Source organism: Rhipicephalus microplus, chromosome X (assembly GCF_043290135.1).
Source record: "Rhipicephalus microplus isolate Deutch F79 chromosome X, USDA_Rmic, whole genome shotgun sequence".
Lineage (NCBI taxonomy): Eukaryota > Metazoa > Arthropoda > Arachnida > Ixodida > Ixodidae > Rhipicephalus > Rhipicephalus microplus.
In genome coordinates this window covers 274,088,751-274,111,627 of record NC_134710.1, presented here as the reverse complement: position 1 = coordinate 274,111,627, position 22,877 = coordinate 274,088,751, and the positions used below count along the sequence as shown (strand labels likewise).

Here is a 22,877-nt window from a genome sequence, read left to right as displayed (position 1 = left end):
GCCAGAGGCATCATTAGCGAAGCCTGCAATCGAACAGCATAGATACTTTATCAACGAAAAGCTTCGTGCATTCGTCCCTAAATGTTTTACTAAGCCCGAACTGGTACAAAAATGTTTAAAATGCCTTTTATTCGTAACCCAATACTAGTTCAAAAGACATTCCACTGTGAGGTTCAAATGACGAGTCATGTAGCAAACTGCATATTACGTGGGCTCCTTGGTAAGTGTCTGAAACGACTGCAGTGGAGTATTGTTTCTGGTAGTGCAGACTTTTTGACAGAGCTTGAAGAGCAAGCGATAGTAAGGAAGCATCGGGATTCTGGGGCATTCAAGAAAAAAAGAAGGGAACGGAGGAGCTTTAAGTGCATCCACATTAGACAAGACTCACGTGCTGATTTGTGGATGAAATTGAAGACGCGCGTGTTCTGCCCCGATAATTTTCCATACAAAAACTTATCCACACGTTCGCTGAACGGACTATAGTCAGTGGCCGCCTACTTGTTTTAAATAATTCTACCCTTCGTGTTTGACGGTTTTAGCACTGTGTCTAACCTGGTGACCTACGTGTACCACAAGCCTTACAACCACATTGGCTCCTACTGTGTCGGCGTATTTCTGGGATACGTCATTGTACGACATCGAGACATCAAAGTCAAGCCGGTAAGTGAAAGTCGAAGAGACGTCGCATGTGCAAAGTAAAGTTTTAGCAAGTTAATTGAAATCGAGTGTTTCTCTTGAACATACAAAGTTTGGAATGACAGAAAGTTAAGCTAGGTGGCTGGCATTTATCGTGGAAGAATGTCTCAGGCACGTCCATACATAGTCGCAGGATAACAGGATAACACTAATGAGATACATTCACCATGATACCATACTTTCTATCATAATCTGTGTTATGCGGTTAGCCTTTGTGCGCTCATAAATAGGCCAGTGAAATTTCGGCACGCTTAGTCAAGCACCTCATTTTTCATTGAATATTTTTACAAATACTCGAGTGGTCTGAGAGTTGGGCAGCACTGACGCACTCGCGAGCCGTGAGGGGAGTGGCAGCTTGCTGTGCGAGCTTCTGCATTTCGGCGAGCGACACCATTCTGTGGTCAGATGCGCGTGAAATCGAGATGATTGAGCTCTCTTCCATTTGCCACTAAAGTTGAAAATTTTTCAGCAGCTGAAACTATGGTAGGAGCGATGGCTCTGCTCCATGCAGCGTATGACGTCATACACGCCATGGCGATAACAGGCCATAGGGCATGGGAGGAATATACATCCGGTGGTGGCTTCTATAGGGCTTCTTTTTGTTTGAAGTAGTCTTTTAATAGTGTACTTTTCATATATGTCCACATATGTACTTCTATTTTGAGCTGAAAACCGCAAATTGTTGGGTGACTGTGTGATGGCCCTTGTAAACGAAAATGTGTCGTCTTGTTCGCCTTTCATTTGTCTGTGTCTGCACGCCTTACCTTCTTTCATGCATGGTGTGCGTTCTTTGATGTGCAACACGCTCACTCATGTACTTGTACAAACATTCATTTGAGACGAATGCTTTCAGAGGAACTTCTTTGACAGTGTCTTGACAAAAGCCATCTATGACATGAGTGCGAATTTCTTAAAAATCTTATGCTATCAACTGTAATTTTAAACATTGCCTTTTAGCTTTTCGAACCAGCTGCTTCTGCCGCTTCCGATTGCTTAAAGTGAGTTTCCAGCTATCATAGTTAGTTACTTCATTGAAAGACTGCCTATGAGTGCAATGTTTTATTTTCTCTTTTGTTCATTCTTTCAGTCAGCGGTGGATGCCATCGGTATTTCTTTTCGCAGATAACTACGTTATGCCATCGTGTGGTACTTACTCGCTGCATTGCCATTATTTTTGCATTAAACAAGCATATGTTCAAACTGAGTACGGTGATTTATAAGTCAATTGGAAATTGACTTATAGATTACTGTACTCAGTAATCTATAAGTCTACGGTTCTCAGTTAACAGGGCTAGTATACTCTTACAACATCAATAACAGACTATACGTAGCGTCCACATGACCCAGGCTGGTAAACTGTGGTCGAAGTTGATCGTGTTTGGTCATACTCCTCTGCTTCAATTTATTGCGCTAAGGCTACTTTTGCGAATCGAGGGCTCTGTATTAGGCTGCTACAGACCAAGTTTATTCTCCTCACTGTATTTCCTGTCATCGTTTCTGGGGCCTTTCAGCAAACACGGTTATTGCGCGAGTAATGAAGACAGCTTTGGGTGCATCTATACCTTTCAGCTACCGTGATGGTCGTGTAATGGAGAGGTCCTCACTTACTCTTTCGGAGGGAGAAATGTATGAAGTAATCGCGGAAACAGAGCCATGGAAACCGTTACCGTTGTGTGAAAGGCTTAATAACGCGCCTGTACGTTTGCCGTTCTGTTCGCTTCCTCTTGTCCGGTGGGGCAGCTCACGCAGGTGATTGGATGGTGCACATCATTCTCTGTGGGCGTGGCAGTGCTGTGGGCGGCTTACCGATGGAATGCCGAGTTGCCCAGCACCCCAGTGGCCGCGCTGTACGCCGCCACGCACCGCGTCGCCTGGTGCGTCGCGCTCGCCTGGTTGACGTTCGCCTGCGTAGCCGGACATGGAGGTGAGTATTCAACTTGCAGTTATAAATTAGCTTGATGAACTATATTTTTCTTCTAGTGGCGCTATCTAAAACTGGTGGTTTATTCCTAATAGTTTCACAATATAACGTGTGCTTACAAAATAAAGAAACAATAAGTATAAACTCCGCCATTAAAAAAACAGAATCATATATGCGTGGTTCGATTGGCTGTTTCGGCATAAACTGACCGAGAGTTTGGGGGTTCGATTGCAGTATCTGTACGTATGTACGAACGTCAACAGGAGGGATAAAAGGGGGCACTGCCCCCCATACCCAGCCACACCAGTAGCTGCCTCTCAATTGCCCCCGAATGGCGTGCCACCGAAAACCAAAGCAACAGAATGTGTTTTTGTTTAGCCCTAACTTGTTTGCATTTTAAAGTGGGCTTGACTCTACACGGTTCAATAAAAATTTCGTACGCAATACGCACGAAATTCATCTTGAAATATTTTTTCCAACACTCAATACACAAATGTTGACATAACTGTGCCTAAAAACTTGCTCATGCATTGGAATAATTCATTTACTACAAGTTATTCTATAATTAGGGGAGCATGTCCACAATTTCGCAAAGTATTTTTGTAATGACAAGTTTACGTTTATCGTGATTAGTGTTAGCGAAACTCACTTGTGAAAATTCTCATTGTTAGTGAGAATAGCATAATGGTAACTCGACTACACCTGGTCATTGTTGTGAAAGTGCGCCAAGCGCGTCCAATTTCACAAGTGTCACAATATTGGGGGCGATGCTTTCCATCAAATTGTTGCGCCCATTTGTCTCGTAGTGTAGAGATCGCGCTATCGCTGTTATCAGCAGTTCCCCTTTGGACTCACTGTGGGACGGACTGTTGTCGTTCACTCGGAGAAAGAAGGAAATTGAAGGATCGCAAACGCCCACAGGCGCTTGCGTGGGTACGACAACGGCGTGAAGTCGCTGCCACAAAACGTTTGGCTGCAGCCGCTGGCTTCGCTGGCTTCCATTTTCAAAGTAGTGGAAGGTTTAGCGAAAACGTTTTCTTGGGATAGTTCTTTAATGACATCAGAAGGAGGGGATTTTTTTAGCGCTAAATTTGGGTTCGCACGATGGAGCGGGGAGGAATTTTCGCAGTGGACGGTGCATCACGTGACGTTCGTGTAATCGAAACTTGCAGTCCTCGCTTCATCAGCTCTCCTCCGCTCAGGGCACGGATGGAAATGCATCGCTGCTATTTCGGTCCATCTGTTTCATGGTCGTCTGCCCTCGATTGACAGGATTCAGGGTAAAATCTGTCAACAATGGTAGGATTGGCGTAGCTAGGAAGCAGGCTGCCGGCTTAAAACCCACGTGTTTTAGTTTTGCGGCAACCGGCGAATCTGTATCGTTTGACAGTTGGAGAGGCGAGTGGTTTTTGGTGGTTTTGGTGGCGGTTTAGTGGTTTTCATTCTCAGCGCGTGGCCTGCGTGAGCACATAAGGGCGCTGCGTAAGCATAGCAGTCGAGAGTATGCACGAGGATTCGTGAGCGTAGCTCCGGCTGTGTGCATGCGACGTCTCCGCTGCTGTGCCAGAATAAACAAATCACGTGACTCTTTGGTCCGCGGAGCAGCGGAATTTTGCCCTCGCCTGTGAATCTAGCTTAAGCAACCAATGGACCGACAAAGAGTGCCAGTCCCATCCTCTTTGTCTGTCCGTCTGTTGCTTCACGCTCATTTTTTTTCTTTCAGTAGTGCACGGGTTCTGAATTTTTTATTGCAATATAAATTATATGAACACCCTTAACAGGCTTTTGCCAACGCCCTTGCCGTCATGTTCCGCATCAAGTCCAAATCGATAACATTTCCCCGCGCATCATATATTGCACCAGTGGTAAAAGCGCATGATTGGGGCGATGAATGTGGCTTAAGCAGATCTCTGCTGCTCGGCCCATGCGGAGTAGCAGGCCAGAAATTAACTTTCAAGGCCGACCTCTCCTCCTTCTTCTCATTAAACACCTTCTTCTTCTTCTTCTGTTGCTCGGGAGGCATATGCGTTCACATCCCCCGCGTGTAAGGCCTGCCATCGAATGCTGCTCAAGCTGAGAGGCACCACCCTGACCGTATTGAATAACCATAAAGGAACGCGGCGTAGGGTTGACGGGTGTCTCTCAAGCACTTTGATTCTGAAGGCATGGTCGCGATCACTGGCACGTGTGCTATCTCGGCACGCATCATCGGAACGCTTGTGTACCTTTCTACGTGATCTGTTGTCAACGCGAACAGACTGCGAAAACCACTTGTCTCCCTGGAACGGCTGTATTCACTTGTCGCAACAGCAGAACATCACAATGTAGTCCGTCATATCGTGACAGTGTCTAATAGGCCGTCGATCTGCATGTCTCACGAAAAAATATAGATCATGATCTCTTTGATGAAATAAGTAAATCTTCGTTAAACCGTTGAACCACACGTTTCAAGACGATGTCTCACGTAAGTCACGTAGAATACTTTTGACGTCAAACAGGACCAATTTCAGATTCGTTGTCACATGATAAGTGGGTCACATTCTACGTGTCACACACTATGCGGTCTACTAACTTGTTTCCACCCTTAAAAATATAACTGCGAATCTACTGCAGTCTAGAGCTGTAGCCCACGAATAAAGACGATAGCCAGCAGGCTGGTTCATAGAACTTAAAGTCTCAAGGTGACTCAGGCTACGAGAGTTCTCATAGTGAAGAAATAATATAACAATAAAAATTGCAAAAAACTTGTACATGTTAAAAATTACATGGGATTAAAGTTTTCTTGGCGCCGTCCAGACAGCGTCTTCAATAGAGCGCAAATAATCCATGGTCTCTGCGCGTTGAAGTTGAATATTTGTTTTAACTGTTGTGGGGATGCTTTTTGGATACAGTGGTAACATTTCCCCGCGTGTTAGTGGTCTTCAGTTCAAAACATACCTTTCGGTTTATGTTTCTTCTCACACTCTCCTTCCCCGCCATGGTGGTCTAGTGGCTAAGGTACTCGGCTGCTGCCCCGCAGGTCGCGGGATCGAATCCCGGCTACGGTGGCTGCATTTTTGATGAAGGCGGAAATGGCGTAGGCCCGTGTGCTCCGATTTGGGTGCACTTCAAAAAAAAACCCCGGGTGGTCAAAATTTCCGGGGCCCTCCATTATAGCGTCTCTCATAACCATGTGCAATCTTTTTACAGAGCAATTGATGCTTATTTTGGTCATTGTCACTGTCAATTTCGGTGTCTTGTGTGCAGTGCTATTTGAGTGCCAGTTGTTTTGGTTTTCTGTTTGTACGTCCTATTGTACTCTTTCCCTGTTATGACCCTCAAGCGAGGGTTGACAGTTCTTTAACGTGCACCCAAATCTGAGCACCCGGGCCTACAACATTTCTTCCTCCATCGGAAATTCAGCCACCGCAGCCGGGATTCAATCCCGCGATCTGCGGATCAGCAGCCGAGTACCTTAGCCACTAGACCACCGCGGCAGGGTCATAAAAATCATTTAAATTTATTTTCTTAATTGCATCTTTGTTCATTGTCGAGTGATTTTCTTCTAGACTTCTTTGAGTTGGTCTCGTCTTTGCTTGTTCCTTTAGCGCGTGAGCTATGAAAAAAACCAGGTGTCATGTGTCTAGCTCTGTCACACTGTTTTTGCTGGCCTGATATATTCACCTGTGATAGGCCAAGACAGCGCTATATCTTTCCTAAAAAACGTGTATTGGATTAAGAAAAGCACGATTATGTCGACCTTTGCAAGAATTCTTTACCTGTCTGAGCCCAGCCTCGCCTTGCGGCATTGCGCATTGAGAACACCACACGTCTATGAATACTTAAATTGCCACAGAGTGAGAATACCTGTGTTGGGAAAAGAAACGTATATCGAGGCGAGCGTTTTACGCTGCTTGAGAGGGAAAGTATATACAGAAAGTGCTGGCTTCTGCTGAGTCCGAGAAGACTGCCTAGCGCAATTTTTTGTCTTGGTGCGCGTGAGCTTGTGCCCGTTTGCAGGAATGAAATGACCTCACGGGTCGTTAACCTCTATCGGGAAGTCGGTAATTTCGAGACGCTTCTAACACATAGAATAATGTTGTGCGGCTAACCTCTTCCGTGACCAGGCCAGCAACCACTGGAAAGTATGAGCGGTGGTATCCGCGCAGTCATTTTGCGTGCCTAATTACATTAGGTTATTAACTTTTGACCTGCTATCAAAGTGTCCCTCGTGGACATCTTTTTTTAATCTTTTCCTGTAACATACAGCTAGCAATATCACTGCGTTATGTTCGAAAGAGAGGTAAGCGACAAGCGTTTTTCCGCCATAAGTTCACACAACTGAACGTCACATAGGCAAATTACTTCTTGGCAGCAATAGACACACTTCGAGAAAAAGGAGAAAATTGCGAATGTTGATTGAGACATAAAGCATGAAATACTAATGACGACACTTCAGGACAACAATTCAGGGACCTTCACGACACACACCACACGGCATGAAGGAGCCTCAACTCAACATGTGACATTAAGAATATATTCAGTATGCTGGGTTACGCTATGTGAGGAACGACGAAGGGGGGTATACACACCGAGTTACTTTTCATAGCCGGTGCTTCTCCTACGGCGCTACTGCGGCCACAATCGGTGTTTTCACAGTACATTCCCACTACGCGGCCACCAGAAGTGTCAATTGGTGAACACAGGCTGGCAGAACAATTTAGCCAACGTGGCAGACACATTCAGAGTGACCAAGCCCATGCGTAGCGAAAAACGTGGCACGCTGTTCGTATGTGTACATACGCATGGTGAATGAGGTAACATTTAAAAGCATTAAAACTTTTACACAGTACTGAAGCGCTGTCGGGGTATGTATTCTATTGCCACCCGTATTAGGGGGTGAAATGCATGGCCAGTGCACGAAAAGCTGTCCTTTTTTTCGAGAGCGAGCTTCAATCTATTCAGAGTGGTTATTTGATCCATTTACCAATAAAGCCAGTCATTGTGACTGATGCTTCACAAAATGATAAAAAAAATGCCGAATTGGGATTTTCACTCCTACTCTAGATTGGTCATTTCCTCTACGCTTTCGATATTTTGTTCCCATTTTTGTAGTAGATTTTTTACGATAACTTTATCTATCCGCCAATTAACAGCTCAACTAGTTCGGCCATAATTTTAAGTGATTCGCTGTTGGTGTGTTCTGCTCTCATTGAAAATGAGAGAACTCACAAAATTGCTAAGTGCTTTCAAATTATTAGTTTCACTGCATATGCACTTGGTCAGATTGGTTTGGATACCAGGACATGAGGTATTTTTTTGTATGAAATGGTGGATGCATTTGCTAAGTCATCCTTAAATTGCCCAGTTATTTACCTAATACCGCCATTCAAATTCATTATAGGAGCTAGATTTAGGAGGAAAACGTTGTTAGAAGAATTCTTTTTTTACCATACAAATGAACACAGTGGCATTTCAACACCTAAAGCATCGTTGGAATAGTAAATTATGTCACACGCGTGCAGTTGAAGTCGCGATCACTAGGCTGTGCTGTCAGACCTCCTTATCTCATTTTTATTTACACTGAGTTGGTCTGGCTGCTTCCCCTACGTGTTGGCTTAGTAGCGTTTCTTAGACGACAGACGATTATCTAATAGCTTGTAAAAAATAGCCGCTTTGCGCAAAATTGCATTAGTTGACACCTTCCCTCTTATAAGATTTGAGTTACAGGGACACTATAGGCAACTATCAGGTCGACATTGATTGTTGAAATAGCGGTCCAGAAACCTCGTAGTGTTACTTTCTTGCCAAGGCAGGACTTATTTCGAAATAAAATTACGTTTTAGTGGTCTGCATTGGGTTAGCGCACTCCAAATTACCCGCCTCATGTGGAACGTGTCACGTTACTGTTGCCGTGCACAAAGTTGCCAGGCTTTACTGCGCGGCCGCCAAAACTAGTAGCAGCAGACCGAAAGTAGCGGAAGCCATAGCAGCAACAACAGCCATTGAAGAATTTCTCGCCATGGCCTTCGAAATGGCGGACGTGCTTTGTTCAACTGAGCCCTACTAGATGGCACGCCCTGTCCAGTTTATAGAGGGGAAAATTCCCAGCATTCCCCAAACTCGCAGCATTCCCCATGGTGACGTCCAGTGGGTATTTTTTCCATGAATCAAACAGGAACAAACAAGCAGCATTGTATTACGTCTCTTGATGCACGGAAGGTTGTTTATTCAGTGCTGCTAGTTCAACTACTTGTGAGTGATTGTAGGCGGTACCACTCATGTCATCGGAATCATTTGGGAATGTCCTACACGTAGCGCATGTGTTCTCGTGCATTTACCTTAATTTTTCGGGGAGTAGGGCACTGCTGTCGATAATATTGTCATTTTAGATGGTGTCATACATTGATATTTCACTCTGACGTAAATTACTTTAGTGTCCCTTTAAACACACCAAACGTACTTTTTTTGGGGGGCTTTGTCCCTAGGATTCAGTGACGGGAAAGTTGCCAATGCATTCCATGAGTTTATTAAAGGTTCAAAAAGATTCAGATTCATTTTTATATTAGTAATTTCTATTTGTCAGTTTTTAATATTGTAAGCGCAATATTCGCAGCATTTTACCTTCATTTTCTTCATCTGTATATAATCATTATTATGGTGAACGTCTTCTTCATTCAAATGTTGCTGGCCGATCGCAGAGGCCGAAAGACATGACGTTAAATTCGGAAAGGCTGTCGGGTGTGGCAAAGGCAGTTTTTTTTCCTTGTCATCTTCGTGCATTGGAGTTTGCTGGTAACCGGAGTGCAGACCAACACTAGAAAAATATTCCTCTCTTTATAAGAAATCTATGGCATTATCAATGCGAAGCAAGGCATATACGCCCTTTTTGGTTATTTTGTTCAATGCGTGGTAGTCAACACAGAATCGCTCAGAGCCGTCTTTCTTGCCCACGAGAATGACAAGTGACGATCAAGGGCTTGAGGAGGGGCGTATGATGTTTTGCCTGAGCATATTGGCAACGTGCTTGTCGATGATCTCGCGTTCGCTGGAAGAGACACGGTAGGGTCAACGGCGGACAATAGATGTTCCGTCGGTGTGTATTCGATGAATCGTCCCAGAAGTCTGACCTAGAGCAGTGGAATGTACGTCGAAAGAAGCTTTTTGCTTCGACTACAATGCCAGTCTTCTTGCAGTGGAGTCAGATCCATGCTGATGGCATTGACGAGAGCCGTAGTAATTGGATGTATGAATGGACGAAAAAATTTATTACGGTATTTCAGTGCGTGCGTTTAGCGCGCAACAGGCCGCTCTGGGCTGTTCATGAGGCCCACGACGCGGCGGAGGGGCAAGGTCTCTCTGTCCCGACGCAGTAGTTGCAGCATCTGTTGTTATTGAGCGTGATTCCACCAGATTGGTATTCATAGCCACTACAAAGATATGTCTCTCCACGTTGAAAAATACAACAGTGCCCTTGGTAAGCCTGCAGTAAAGGCTCATTGGTGATATTCAGTACAGGGAGAAAGGTGGTGCCGTTGGTGAAGCGGGCAAAACTCGATGCAAGTGCGATTCCTCTCGAGAGACAACGGGCTGAAGGAGTGACTAGGACGTCACCGAGGTCAATGAAGTCAGACATAACGGTGATAACGTGCTTGTGGTCAAGTTACAGAAGAAATTCGTTGACCGTTCGTAGCCAGTTACGTGATGGTTTCGGGGTGATATCATCAGTATCTCGCATATTTATGAGTCGTTGTCGACAAGAGTTGGAAGCAGCAGCATTACAAAGAAAGTACCATCTTAAAATAACCATATAAGCACCAGAAGACAACATGGCGAACTGAATATGGTGCCGGATCCCATTGATGAAAACTCTGACGGTGCACTGTGCTGATGGCCGTATCTGCTAGTCATTTGGCTTCGTAAGAGAGTGCCAGTGTAAGGTGTGATAACCTTACGTTGACGATAACACGGCTTCGCATGAATAACAGATATAGCAGCCACCGTGTCCACCAATGCATGAACTGGCTTCCCTTCGGCATACACTGATAACAACTTGGCCGGTCCCTCTGGGGGTTTCGGTGTTTGTTCGAGCGATGTACCTTTCCCTCCGAAAACTGCACCAGCTAGTTTTCTGAGTGGTACTCAGAGGAAGGGGCAGCAGGAAATGTTGATCGTCGCAGAAGGAAAGAAGAGTGGTGGCGTCCCGGATGGTAGGAGCGAGGTGCGTCAGGTGTTGTTGAGTGATTCTGGTGGAATGGAAAAAGGCGCCTAATTTCTGTCTACCTCACGGGCGACATGGCGCAGTGCCTGAAGACGGAAGAAGGAACGTGTCGTAGGGCGGCGCTGGTACTGGTTTGGAGAGGGCACCGAAACCCGGTCGTAAAAGGCCTAGCTGCGGCGTTCTTCCGGCTGGCGTTTGCGGCAAAATCGTAAAATATGGCCCCGAACGCCACAAATAATAACATATTGGGCGAGGCGAGCGCCAAGAAGCGTAGAATGCTTGAGCGGGGACAGGCTCTGGGAAAGGCGAATGTGGTTCAAATGCTGCTACGTTGAACTGTGCAGAAACAGGATGCGCGTGATGAACCAAGGCAGGTGGCATGGCAGCGACATGCGCATACGTCATGGCTGGCGTTGGTGGCATCGGAGGGTTGGATGGGAGAGCGCAAGTCATAGATGAGAGCTCCTCTTGATCATGTCGCGCAGACCAGCAAACGGAGAGTGAGGCCGAGGAGCGGGTGCACAGACAACCCTTGCGCTTGGAGCTCCTCACGAATCAAAGTGCGAATCAGCGTGCGAAAATCCACGTCCGATGAAGGCCGCCTGTGACTGGTGTCTGGGTAGTCGGACTGCGATCAATTGGCTTGGAGTTCATCAAGATTTTTACATGTCGTTATGACATCCTCAACGGTGGTGGGTTTTTTAACACCAGAGCGTTGAACGCGACAGGGCCTATCCCTTTTAGGATATGGCGAACAAGATCAGCTTCTGTCATTGCCGAGTTCATGCGGTGGCAAAGGGCAAGGAGGTTTCAATGTACGAAGTGTACGTCTACCCGGGATGTTGGGCACGCCCATCTAGCTTTCGTTTCGACACTTCGGAATGAATGTTCGGTTTACCGAAAATCCTCCGAATTTGTGGAGCGAAAATGGGCCAATCAGAGAAACTGCTCTCCTGGTTTAAAAAGCACATTTTCGTGACATCGTACAGATAGAACGCGACATAATGAAGTATTTGAGACTCATTCCATTGGTCTTAAACGCTGATCATGTTGTATTTTTTCAGCCATACCTCGACGTTGTCGCGTGGAAGACCGGAGAAGATAAGTGGGTTGCGCTGTCGGGCGTTGACGATCCAGGCAGGAATAGATTTTTGAGCAGGGATGCTGGATGGTCTGGTCAGTGTTTCTTGGGCCATAACAGCGGACGGGTAAAGCAAGGGGTGACCCGAACGAAGTTTCAGGGGAACGTGACATCAGAGAGGACATAGGGATCGAAAGCAGCCTCCACCATTCTGTAAGACAGTTGCTGCGTTGACGGAACGCAAACGTCTTGTTGCGGAAGGCAAGAATAAAATCGACAACGACGAGTGAATTAACAGATGAAGACTTGTGGACTGGGTCGCTCACAGATGTGGACAGGCCAGGTGTGTATGAGGGAGATGCTAAAGGACATGGGCTAAGGGCATCTGCTTTGTTGTCTTTCTTGTCGGATCTGTAGGTAACGTGGAAGTCGTATTCTCGAAGACGAAGTAATCAGTGACCGAGACGTCCAGACCAATTCTCTAAGTTGACAACCAGCATAATTTTTCCCTTGATCCCTCTCATCACTATAAACGACGTAAGCTAACAAAATAAAGGTATTTCGTTATAACTACCTGGTTCTATAGTGCCTCGATGCTAGCTCTTGGGCACGACTTTTGAGGCACCCTACCTGGTTCTTGGCCAATCCCAAAGCGTGGGTAGGGGCTACGGATTTAGAGCTCTTCTTCTTCTTAACCGGCTCGTTTTGCCAATAGCCCCGCTGCTCTATGAGCAATAAACATCACCTGGACTTCCGAGGCCACGTGTTAATTGGTGGAAGTGCTGGGTAGCTCTCACGGATGTTACAGACCCCTCCTGTAAGCCGTGCCAAGAGCCTAGTGGCACCTAACACCCCCCCCTGCATTGGGCCAGACGCAGGATCAGGGGTCTTCCTTCGCACGTCGACATTACCGTTCACAGGTCATCAACCAGCATGACCAGCTGTTCTCTGTAAACCAACCCAAGTGGTATGAAAAACGCTGTGGTGAACCGCTACACATACAGAGCCCACAGGTTTTGACGCCATTCCATGGCACCAAGCTCGAAGATACCAAACTGTGCTTGGTTGACTTCGAGCGTGTGGCTGCCTTGAATGCATAGGATGACACAGCCAAATTGCGGCGAGTGTATTTCTACAATCTAAGGCAAAAGGGTGTTAAAAGGGTGTGTGGTTTGTCCTTTTGGGTACTAATGGGGCTGCCACAACCATTAATCCCTTTAAGGACTAACGGCACCGGGTCTAACAGTTATTCCCCACAGACGAGCTCAAGAGACTAACATATAGTCCTCACATTTTCACCTTGATAGAGCAACTGTTAAGCCCCACATTTACACCTTACCGGGCAACCGTTAGTCCTCACAGTTGCAGCTTGCCGGACGAATGGTTGATTCACTCAAATACTCCAATCGTATGAGCTTTTTGTCCCCAGTTAAAACATCGTTTTTTGTTAGGCCTAATACTTCATTCACATGTTTTTCTGCGCAGTGAGCAACAAATCGCGCAGAAAAGCACACGCGAAAAAGTAGTTAGCCACCTATGTGTAACTGCTTTCGCAGTCACGGCAACAACGAAAGACAAAAGTGAGACATCAAAATCTTTCATTTTTTACGTACACACGAAGTTTCTCCCTTCTTTTAAGTGAATTCACGGTGAAGTGTACAAGTCCAGTCTCGTTGTCAAATCTTGTTCACTCCTTCGGGAGCTTCTCCGACGGAAGCGATAGATGACAGGCATTGCAGACGCCAGCATGCGCAGCCTTCTGTCTGTTGTGTTCTCTGGATTGTACTTACAATAATATAGTAAAAATAGTTAGACACATGTGACAGAAGATGACGCTGCACGCATATGACAAGTACACGTTAATATAAAAACAAGCGTTAAAATATGACACAAAAATAACTTTACCTTCACATCTTTAACAGTCCTTCTGAAGCTGCTCTTACGAAAGAAATGGGCGACAGGCATCGCAGACGCCAGCGCACGCAGTCTTCAGCATGGTGTGCCCACGGCTGCACAATAAGTATGTAAAATAGTGAGTCACACGTGACAGAGGGTGAATACAAATGCATATGAGAAATACGTGCAAGGTGAAATGAAAACATACGTGAGATATGACATGCTAATAATTTCACTATGATGTCACACATCGTCAAAGACTCATTTAGATCCCCGTAGCGCAACAGCTTAGGAGCGGTGGCCGCAGCCACAACTCCGCGAACCATCGTGCCGCTAACAAGTTGGCGAGTCCTCAGCGAGCGACGTCGTTCAGCTCGAGCTAGCGAACGCGAGACCAAACACGGCGTTGCACGCGGAGTGTCTGCCGCCAGCGAACTTCGAACAGAAGAGCGAGCGTACGCTTGGCCGCCGCCACGTACAACGCCGAGCTGATTTGGAGCTAGCGACAATGAAATCGACGGTAATGCGGCCGTTTTCCACACACTTGAGCGAGTGCAACGTGCAAACGCGAGTCCGCCGCCGCGGCCAACGGACGGCGCCGAGCTGCTTGTGACCGAATGACGGGAAAGCCAATTGTAATGGTGACCAATCTTCAGTGAGTTCCGGCGCTAGCGAAAGCCCCGCCAGCCTGTGATGGTGCACTTACAGCGCGCAATATACTACAACCAAGCTCTTTACGAGAACCCGTAACGTGTTTTTGACGACTCTCAACACAGCGACGAGGCCTCAGCCCAATATCGTCAGCCCGTAGCTCATCGCGGCGGCGAAGACAGGCGAGCACTTGATGAGCGAACGTACGGGAGGCCGATGGCAATGGCGGCCGATTTCCAGGCGGTCGCAAAGCACAGGCGAACTGCAGACGCCGAAGCTGACCTTCGCGATGCTTTTCGTGCGTGCGATATACAACACGACCGAGCCCGTCGCCGGCAAGCGCGATCCGTATCGCACACGCGACAAGTAAAGTAGAATAAATCATAACCTACTTGTCTTAGAATCCAGCGCTGTTTTCTGGCCTGAGTCGGATTGAAGTATATATCCGATAGGCCTGTTGTCTTCTCGGCCGCCATATTGGCCTTCCCATTTCTGTCGTGTGTTGGTCGTGACTATCTTGAAGCCAGAGATATACAGCGCGGCGTGGTGATGTGTCGAGACTTGCTCCAGACTTCATGGGTGCAGCGAAACGCAAAAGCAACAGCCCACGCTTATCCGAGCGTACACACAAGCACCACGTAGTAATTCTTAGATCGTCGAATCTAGGCGGCCGTGGTCGAGCACTCCGAGCGCAATGCAACGCGAACCGTCGCCAGCAAAATACGGGGAAAGACTGAGCCAGCAGAGGAGGAGAAGGAGGGCTGGTCACCTTGGCAACGCTTTTCGCGCTGCCTGCAATCCCCGGGCGCTTCATCCCTTTGAAGCGTGTTTGGAGAACAAGTGGTTTCGCGCGGCACGCTTCTTTAGTGGTTGCTCCTCAATGGTCTATCCGTTCATCGCGCGCGCCTATTGGGCTCCGTTACTCCTTTTTTGGGTAATTTTGCCAAAGAGTGTACTTGGAGGACGAAACGCGAACATGGTACCAAACCGTGAGGAACAACTGACTTCAGTGCGTGGAGTTTGCCATCGGCCACTGGATATGTACAGCAGCACTGATCGCCACGAACAAGCGGAAATAGCGATCCATACCCGCATCCAGATGACCAACGAAACTGTGCTGACCTATGTTGAAGATATCACACGCCTGTTCAGACGAGGTTATCCAAGAATGACGGAGGAAAAGAAGTTGCGTCATTTTACACGAGGAGTCAAGGAGCAGCTCTTTGCTGGTCTTGTTCAGAGCCCTCCGTGGACTGTCGCCGAGTTCTTATCCGAAGTTGTCACAACAGAAAAGATGCTTCAGCATCGATCCACCCTATATGAGCGGCAAATCAACAACACCCACGCTCCTGACATTTCCTCGGCTATGTGAGAACACCGAGCGTATGCAAGAACTCATTCACTTTATAATACGCGAAGGATTGCACAAGGCTGCCACCTCGTCACTTCTTATGGTAAGCTACATAGCAAGCATCATAAAAGACGAGCTGCACCAGGCGCTCCTTGACCCTATAAGTCGTGACAACACTACGGTGTTGCCGACTGAATACCACCATGCAACCTACGTGCAAGCTTTGAAGCGCCCTTCTTCTTCTCCTCCGCTGTTCGTACATTTGCCACCTACGCCTTCCATTCAGTCAGTGCAGCCGCTCCAGTGCTTCGAAGATCCACGCCTGTCCCCCTTATCGCCTATACTGGCAATACGGTAGAGGAAATAGAGATTCTGGTTATAGGTCATTCGAGCATCCAGCACATTTCTTCAACCGTGGGCGCACACACCCTCGGAAGTCCGATGTTTGGCGCACTCCAGACCGCGGCCCTCTGAGCTTCCACTGTGGAGAAACAGCAGATCACTTGTCCCGACAGTGCCCATACTGGCACCTTGGGCGGCGGGGCTTTTTTGTACTTTGCGCCACCCCTATATGATCAGGGACTCCTGGACATTGAGGACTACCTGGCTGAACAGCGCATGCCACCGTCTGATGGATGACAGTCGCACTCGCCATCGACAAGGAGATTTTCACCTCCACCCCAGCAAGATTCTGGTGCGTGGTCACCCAGTTCCCGCCGAGAAAACTAATTCACGTGACCTTTGGAAGCGAGGTTGCTGAGAATCGACGTGCTGAATACCTCTTATCGACGCAAACTAAGACTGCAAATTTGACTGAACGGGATAATCGGCTTTCGTTAGATATACCTGTGCTGATCGATGGTTATGCGGCTGGCGCTTTACAGGACACAGGGGATGACTATTTACTTTAAGCGGGAAAAGGACCACACTTCTGAAGAAGGTGGGTACACGCTGGTACGGCTCACAGATTCGAATGACTGGTGGGCACGTTGTCACTCCACTTGGCTCCTGCACGAGTGGGGTTTTGATTTGAAGATCTACGTTCGTAGTCAGCTGCCTTGTCCTACGTAAATGCCCCCGCGACCTTATTGTTAGTGTCGACTTCCTGCAGGAGTACGGTGATTGATCTCCAACAGCGTCGAGTCACCTTCTCAATTGACCGAGCAATGAACGGGCAAGACAATCAACAGCGTGCCGACGTTTTTCGTGTTTCTGCTGAGAGTGTAAGACTTCCAACAAGAACCAATGTTATCGTGGAAGTTGGGTGCTGCGCATTCCGTAATGGTGAAGTCATCGCAAAGAGCAACTTGGAACACTTCTTGACCCAAAATGTTTGTGTGGCCAGAAGTGTAATACAGGTTTGTGAAGGCCGATCTCAATTGCTGGTGATGAATTTCAGCAACGAACATCGACATCTATTCCTTGGGATTTCATTAGAGTTTGCAGACAAAATAACAAATGTTCGGAACTGTTCCCATTTGAAGTAGTGGAGACGGCAGATGCGCCGCTGGGCATTGTCGATATGAATCCAGAACTGTATCCTGATAACCAGAGAGTACTGCGGAAGCTCTTGATTAAACTCAACTCATGCTCCACCAGTTCTTCGTGAATACGTCAAACTTCCGTCATGAGGCACAGGATCATCACTCATGACGACGCACACCCGATACACCAGCACCCTTACCACATGTCAACAAAAGAACGCGAAGCGATTCGTACTCAAGTTCGAGAGATGTTCGACGACGGCATTATGCAACCTTCCAACAACGCGTGGCCGTCTCCTGTCGTTCTGCTGAAAAAGAAATATGGAATGCTACGCTTTTGAATTGTACCGGAAACTGAACAACGTCACTAAAAAAGGCGTCTAGTCACACATGATGACTTATTAGATGGACTACGCTGCGCCTAGTATTTTTATCCCCAGATTTAAGAAGCGGATACTGGCAGGTTCAGGTAGACGAGCGAGGCCGCGAGAAAATAATTTTGTGACTCCTGACTTCTTTTACGAATTTAGAGTTTTTTTTTTGTTTGTGTTCAGTCCTGGCAACATCTCAGAGAATGATGGGCACTTTACTCACTGGGTTGAAGTGCAGACTTGTCTGTTTACATGGACGATGTAGTCTTTTCTCACACTTGCGAGAAACATCTGCACCACCAGCGTAGTGTGCTTGAAGCTATTTGATCTATGGATCTAACACTAAAACAAGAAAAGTGTCACTTCGGTTACGAAGAGTTGAAGTTCCTCGGCCATTATGTGAGCCCCAGAGGATTCCGTTCGTATCCTGACAAGCTATACCGCTGAAGCTGCATTTCCAGTTACTTACTATAAGAAGGCTGTCCGGCGCTTCCTGGGCTTGTGAGCTTATTGTGAACAATTTCTTCAAGACTTTTCGAATATCGCGGTACTCCTGACTCAGCTTGCAAGAAACGACAATTTTTCTGAACTAGTGAGCAGCAGGCTGCTCTTGCCGAACTTCGACAGTTTATGCAGTCAGCCCCCGTTCTTGCCCATTTTGCTGATGATGAGGCTACATACTGACGCCAGCAACATCGGCCGCGGCGCAGTGCTCAGCCAGCATCAACACGGAGAGAAAAAAGCAGTAGCCTATGCTAGCCGCTCACTGTCCCGTGCCGAGGTGAATTAATCTACCACATTACTCTGGCCACCTAGGCTGCTACTCACGAACACTCCCAAAGTAGGTGCGGCATACTATTGGCCCGGGCTTTCGACAAGCGTCAAGCGATACGTCAAAGGCTGTCGGTAATGCCAGTGCCGTCAGACACCCTCCAATAAGCCAGCAGGGCTTCTCCAACCAACTGAACCACCTCGCAAACCATTTGACCAAGTCGGCATGAATATTATAGGCCTTTTTTCTCTCTAAACTCACGTCAACAAATGGGTAATTGTGGCAACAAACTATTTGACATGCTACGCCGAGACGTAAGCGACGCCACGAGCCGCAGCTTCTTAGGTAGCACAGTTCTTCATGAATTTACATCGTACTGCGTCATGGTGCTCCCTCGGTAGTAATAAGACACAGGTACAGCGTTCGTTGTGCAGCTATGAATCAAGTTTTCTGTCTGAGCAACACCCGGCATCGAAAGACATGCCCCGCCACGGTGGTCTAGTGGCTAAGGTACTCGGCTGCTGACCCGTAGGTCGCGGGATCAAATCCCGGCTGTGCCGGCTGCATTTCCGATGGAGGCGGAAATGTTGTAGGCCCGTGTACTCAGATTTGGGTGCACGTTAAAGAACCCCAGGTGGTCAAAATTTCCGGAGCCCTCCACTACGGCGTCTCTCATAATCATATGGTGGTTTTGGGACGTTAAACTCCACAAATCAATCAATCAATCAAAGACAACCGCTTATCATCTGCAGATCAACGGACTTACCGAGAATCTAAACAAGACAGTCGCATACATGATTTCCATGTACATCGACGTCAATATAAAACATGGGATTGAATCCTGCCTTACGTCACGTTCGTGTATAACACCGCCGTTCAATAGACAACGCGATTCACGCCGTTTCGCCTACTCTACGGCGGCGAAGTTTAGACGATGTCAGACGCTGTGCTTCCCTGTGAAGATGCTGATCAGCTAACAACTGACGCTGAAGAATTCGCAGTGCGTGCCGAAGAAGCTCAGCAGCTCACGCGGCTGCACATCGGTCTGCAACAGCAGGCAGATACACGGAGCTACAACACCCACCACAAAGACGTGTCCTATAGTAGAGGAGAGAAAGTTTGGCTCTGTACACCTGTTCGTCACCGCGGCCTCTCAGACAAATTCCTTAGACGATACTTCAGTCCCTACAAAGCGCTACGCCACGTGAATGACATAAGCTACGAAGTGGTTCCTGACACTGCATCGCCAACGCGAACACAAAGAGAACAACTGAACTCAGACATAGTTCATGTCATGCGCATAAAGCGTAATTTTTCACATCTATAATTTCCCCTATTGTTTATTTGTTTTTTGTTTTCATTTGTGTTAATGACGTCGCCTCATCGTTCATTGACTGAGCGTGTTGGACACTACCATTCTTGTACTTCTGCGTTGTATAAGCTGTGTGGTTGCTATATTGTTTTTGGGGTTTTTTTTCCTTACACCTTCCCTTGAGCATCGAGATGATGCCCAGTGGCGCATGTCACGAAAGAAAGAACCTAACGCGCTGTCGTTTTTGAGAGTGAGCTTAACCGACGCGTTTTGCTAAGAGCCTGGCTGCTCTACGACCAATAATTGTCACCTGGACCACTGAGGCAAACTCACAGTGTATAAATATCGAAAGAATGTGCATCACTATGAAGGTGTCACACGTAATTGACGATAACTATGGTTATCTATTCTCTATGACACACACGATTCTTTCGTTTGAAGCATAGTAATAGCGCTGCATGCGCAGCGCACGAGTGCAGTCTCAGTGTTCTTATATTTCATGATTGGCAGGATTTCTTAATTCGTCAGATAGAAACACTCTACATGTACGCAGCCACAAAGCAATTGGCTCAATGGTTTTGCAATACTTTCTACAACGCACCGAAACATACTTGGCCGTAAAGGGAATAATAATATATTTGCATAATTGATCTTAGTTATTTGATTAAGTGCAGTGTAAAGTTACCTTTACAGGACGTCAAACTATACGCCATTGGTTTGATTGATTTGTGGGGTTTAACGTCCCAAAATCACCATATGATTATGAGAGACGCCGTAGTGGAGGGCTCCGGAAATTTTGACCACCTGGGGTTCTTTAACGTGCACCCAAATCTGAGTACACGGGCCTACAACATTTCCGCCTCCATCCGAAATGCAGCCGCCACAGCCGGGATTTGATCCCGCGACCTGCGGGTCAGCAGCCGAGTACCTTAGCCACTAGACCACCGTGGCCGGGCACAGTTTCATTCAGACTCTCCGTATACTACTTTTGGATAGATAGATAGATAGATAGATAGATAGATAGATAGATAGATAGATAGATAGATAGATAGATAGATAGATAGATAGATAGACAGACAGACAGACAGACAGACAGACAGACAGACAGACAGACAGACAGACAGACAGACAGACAGACAGATAGATAGATAGATAGATAGATAGATAGATAGATAGATAGATAGATAGATAGATAGATAGATAGATAGATGGATAGATGGATAGATAGATAGATAGCTAGATAGATAGATAGATAGATAGATAGATAGATAGATAGATAGATAGATAGATAGATAGATAGATAGATAGATAGATGGATAGATGGATAGATGGATAGATGGATAGATGGATAGATAGATAGATAGATAGATAGATAGATAGATAGATAGATAGATAGATAGATAGATAGATAGATAGATAGATAGCCTTTTATGGTGCATTGCTTTTATGTTGTGAGATTGATTTGTTTTTCTCTGTATTGTATGTTTTTTAAGTACTGCCAACTCACCCAATAGTCTACTGTTGACAGCATCTAGTTGTTTTGTTTGTTTGTTTGCTTTCTTGCGTGCTTACTTGATTGTTTGTTTGTTTATTTGTTTCGTTCCGCACATCACTTTGGTAGTATTCCATTGTGTCAACGACACCATTATATCTGTTTCAGTCTCAAGACTGTTTCGAAGGTCTTTATTTTACTATCCTTATGCGTAGAACACACTTTAACTTAAGAATGTAGATATTTGTGCACTGTCGTAATCTTGTTACTAAATTAAGCCAAGAACAATACAAATCTATAAACATGGTTTTCCTGTAAAAGGTTCTTCTGGTTCTTCTGTAAAAGGATGTCATCCTCATTTTCTTTCATGATGGTCTGTATGCGAACTTAATTTGCGTTTCTCAGATATATGTATATTTATTTCAAACATGGGATTTTTTTTGATAGCATATCGTTATTTTTACTTTTTGGGTGATAAAGATCAATCATCATTATATGGTAGTAGGGTGATAAAGATCAATCATCATTATATGGTAGTAGATGGATAGGTGAAATAAATACATTGAGGTTTAATAGGTCCCTCTATTGTCCTATTACGAAGCGGGTAACTCGCCCGTTGAGACCACTTCGCAGGTCGTTGGACTGCCCATAAACTCACTGCGTAGAACTGTGTCCCGCCGCTCTTCAATGTTTTCCTTGTCTCTGCGTAACGCGCAGCAACGCTATGACATATGAATGAGATCTGTGGTCGTGACATTTATAGCATGGTGTCCGCATAAATCTTGTTAATTAGCAGTGAGTTCGGGTATGTTCATGTATGTAAGCGCATAAGTGTAATGACCTGAGCTCTAGTTTACGGTGCGGAGAGGTGGTGGTCAGCCACGGTGGACCAGCGGCTATGTTGCTCTTCTGCAGACCCGTAGGTCACGAGGAGGGGGATAAACCCTACGTCCTAGGTAGGTAGAAGTGCTTAGTTAGCTCTTTGTAAGAGAGGAGGTGATCTCCGCAGTATGAGAACTTTGCATGTTCTTGCCGCGTGGCTGCACGGTTCGCAACTCTTCGTAAGTCATTGTGGGCAGATTCGTTGAGGTTCGCGGGAGCACTGTTGATTTCTCCCTTGTGAGTAGAAAACCAGATGATCATGTGTGGTTCGATTACTTTTTCCTTGAGCCCCGTAACGACTAGACAGGTCAGAGCTTGTCTAGTAATCCCGGTGGGGTTTAGATATTTTTATTCTAATTTCATCTGAATGCCAGTGATTCAATATATCTCTGTTGAGTGGTGCATGGCGTCCTGCATAGGTTTCCTGGAATCCCTGCTGTCGTGGAAGCCGTTCAACGCACTGGGGAACCTGGCCTTCATGGCGTACCTTATGCATCCGCTGGTCATTCTCTACCACTCCAGCAGGACCAGAGACCTCATCTATTACAGTCAGTACGAGAAGGTATGCACTCTTCCGTTTGCGCAAACAAAATTTGTTAAGTTAGGCTACGTTTTCGCTCCTAACAATCACTTTAACAGACACAACGTGTACGTACATCACAATAGGGTACCTTGAGTATATTTTTCCTAGTACTGGGGTGGTCAGCGGTGGTGACTTTGCATAAAAGACACGTTGGTTACCTGCTGTTCTTGCTTATCGATTTGACA

General features: G+C 46.4%; 1 protein-coding gene across 1 annotated transcript in view; it reads left to right on the top strand.

Moving 5' to 3' along the window:
* LOC119162208 (nose resistant to fluoxetine protein 6) overlaps positions 1–22,877 on the top strand; it is a 128,622-nt gene that overhangs the window by 97,827 nt on the left and 7,918 nt on the right. Inside the window, exons 12-14 of the mRNA XM_037414674.2 lie at positions 540–660; positions 2,437–2,620; positions 22,529–22,671. Of these exons, the coding sequence (XP_037270571.2) occupies positions 540–660; positions 2,437–2,620; positions 22,529–22,671 (448 nt within the window). The remainder of the gene's footprint in view (positions 1–539; positions 661–2,436; positions 2,621–22,528; positions 22,672–22,877) is intronic.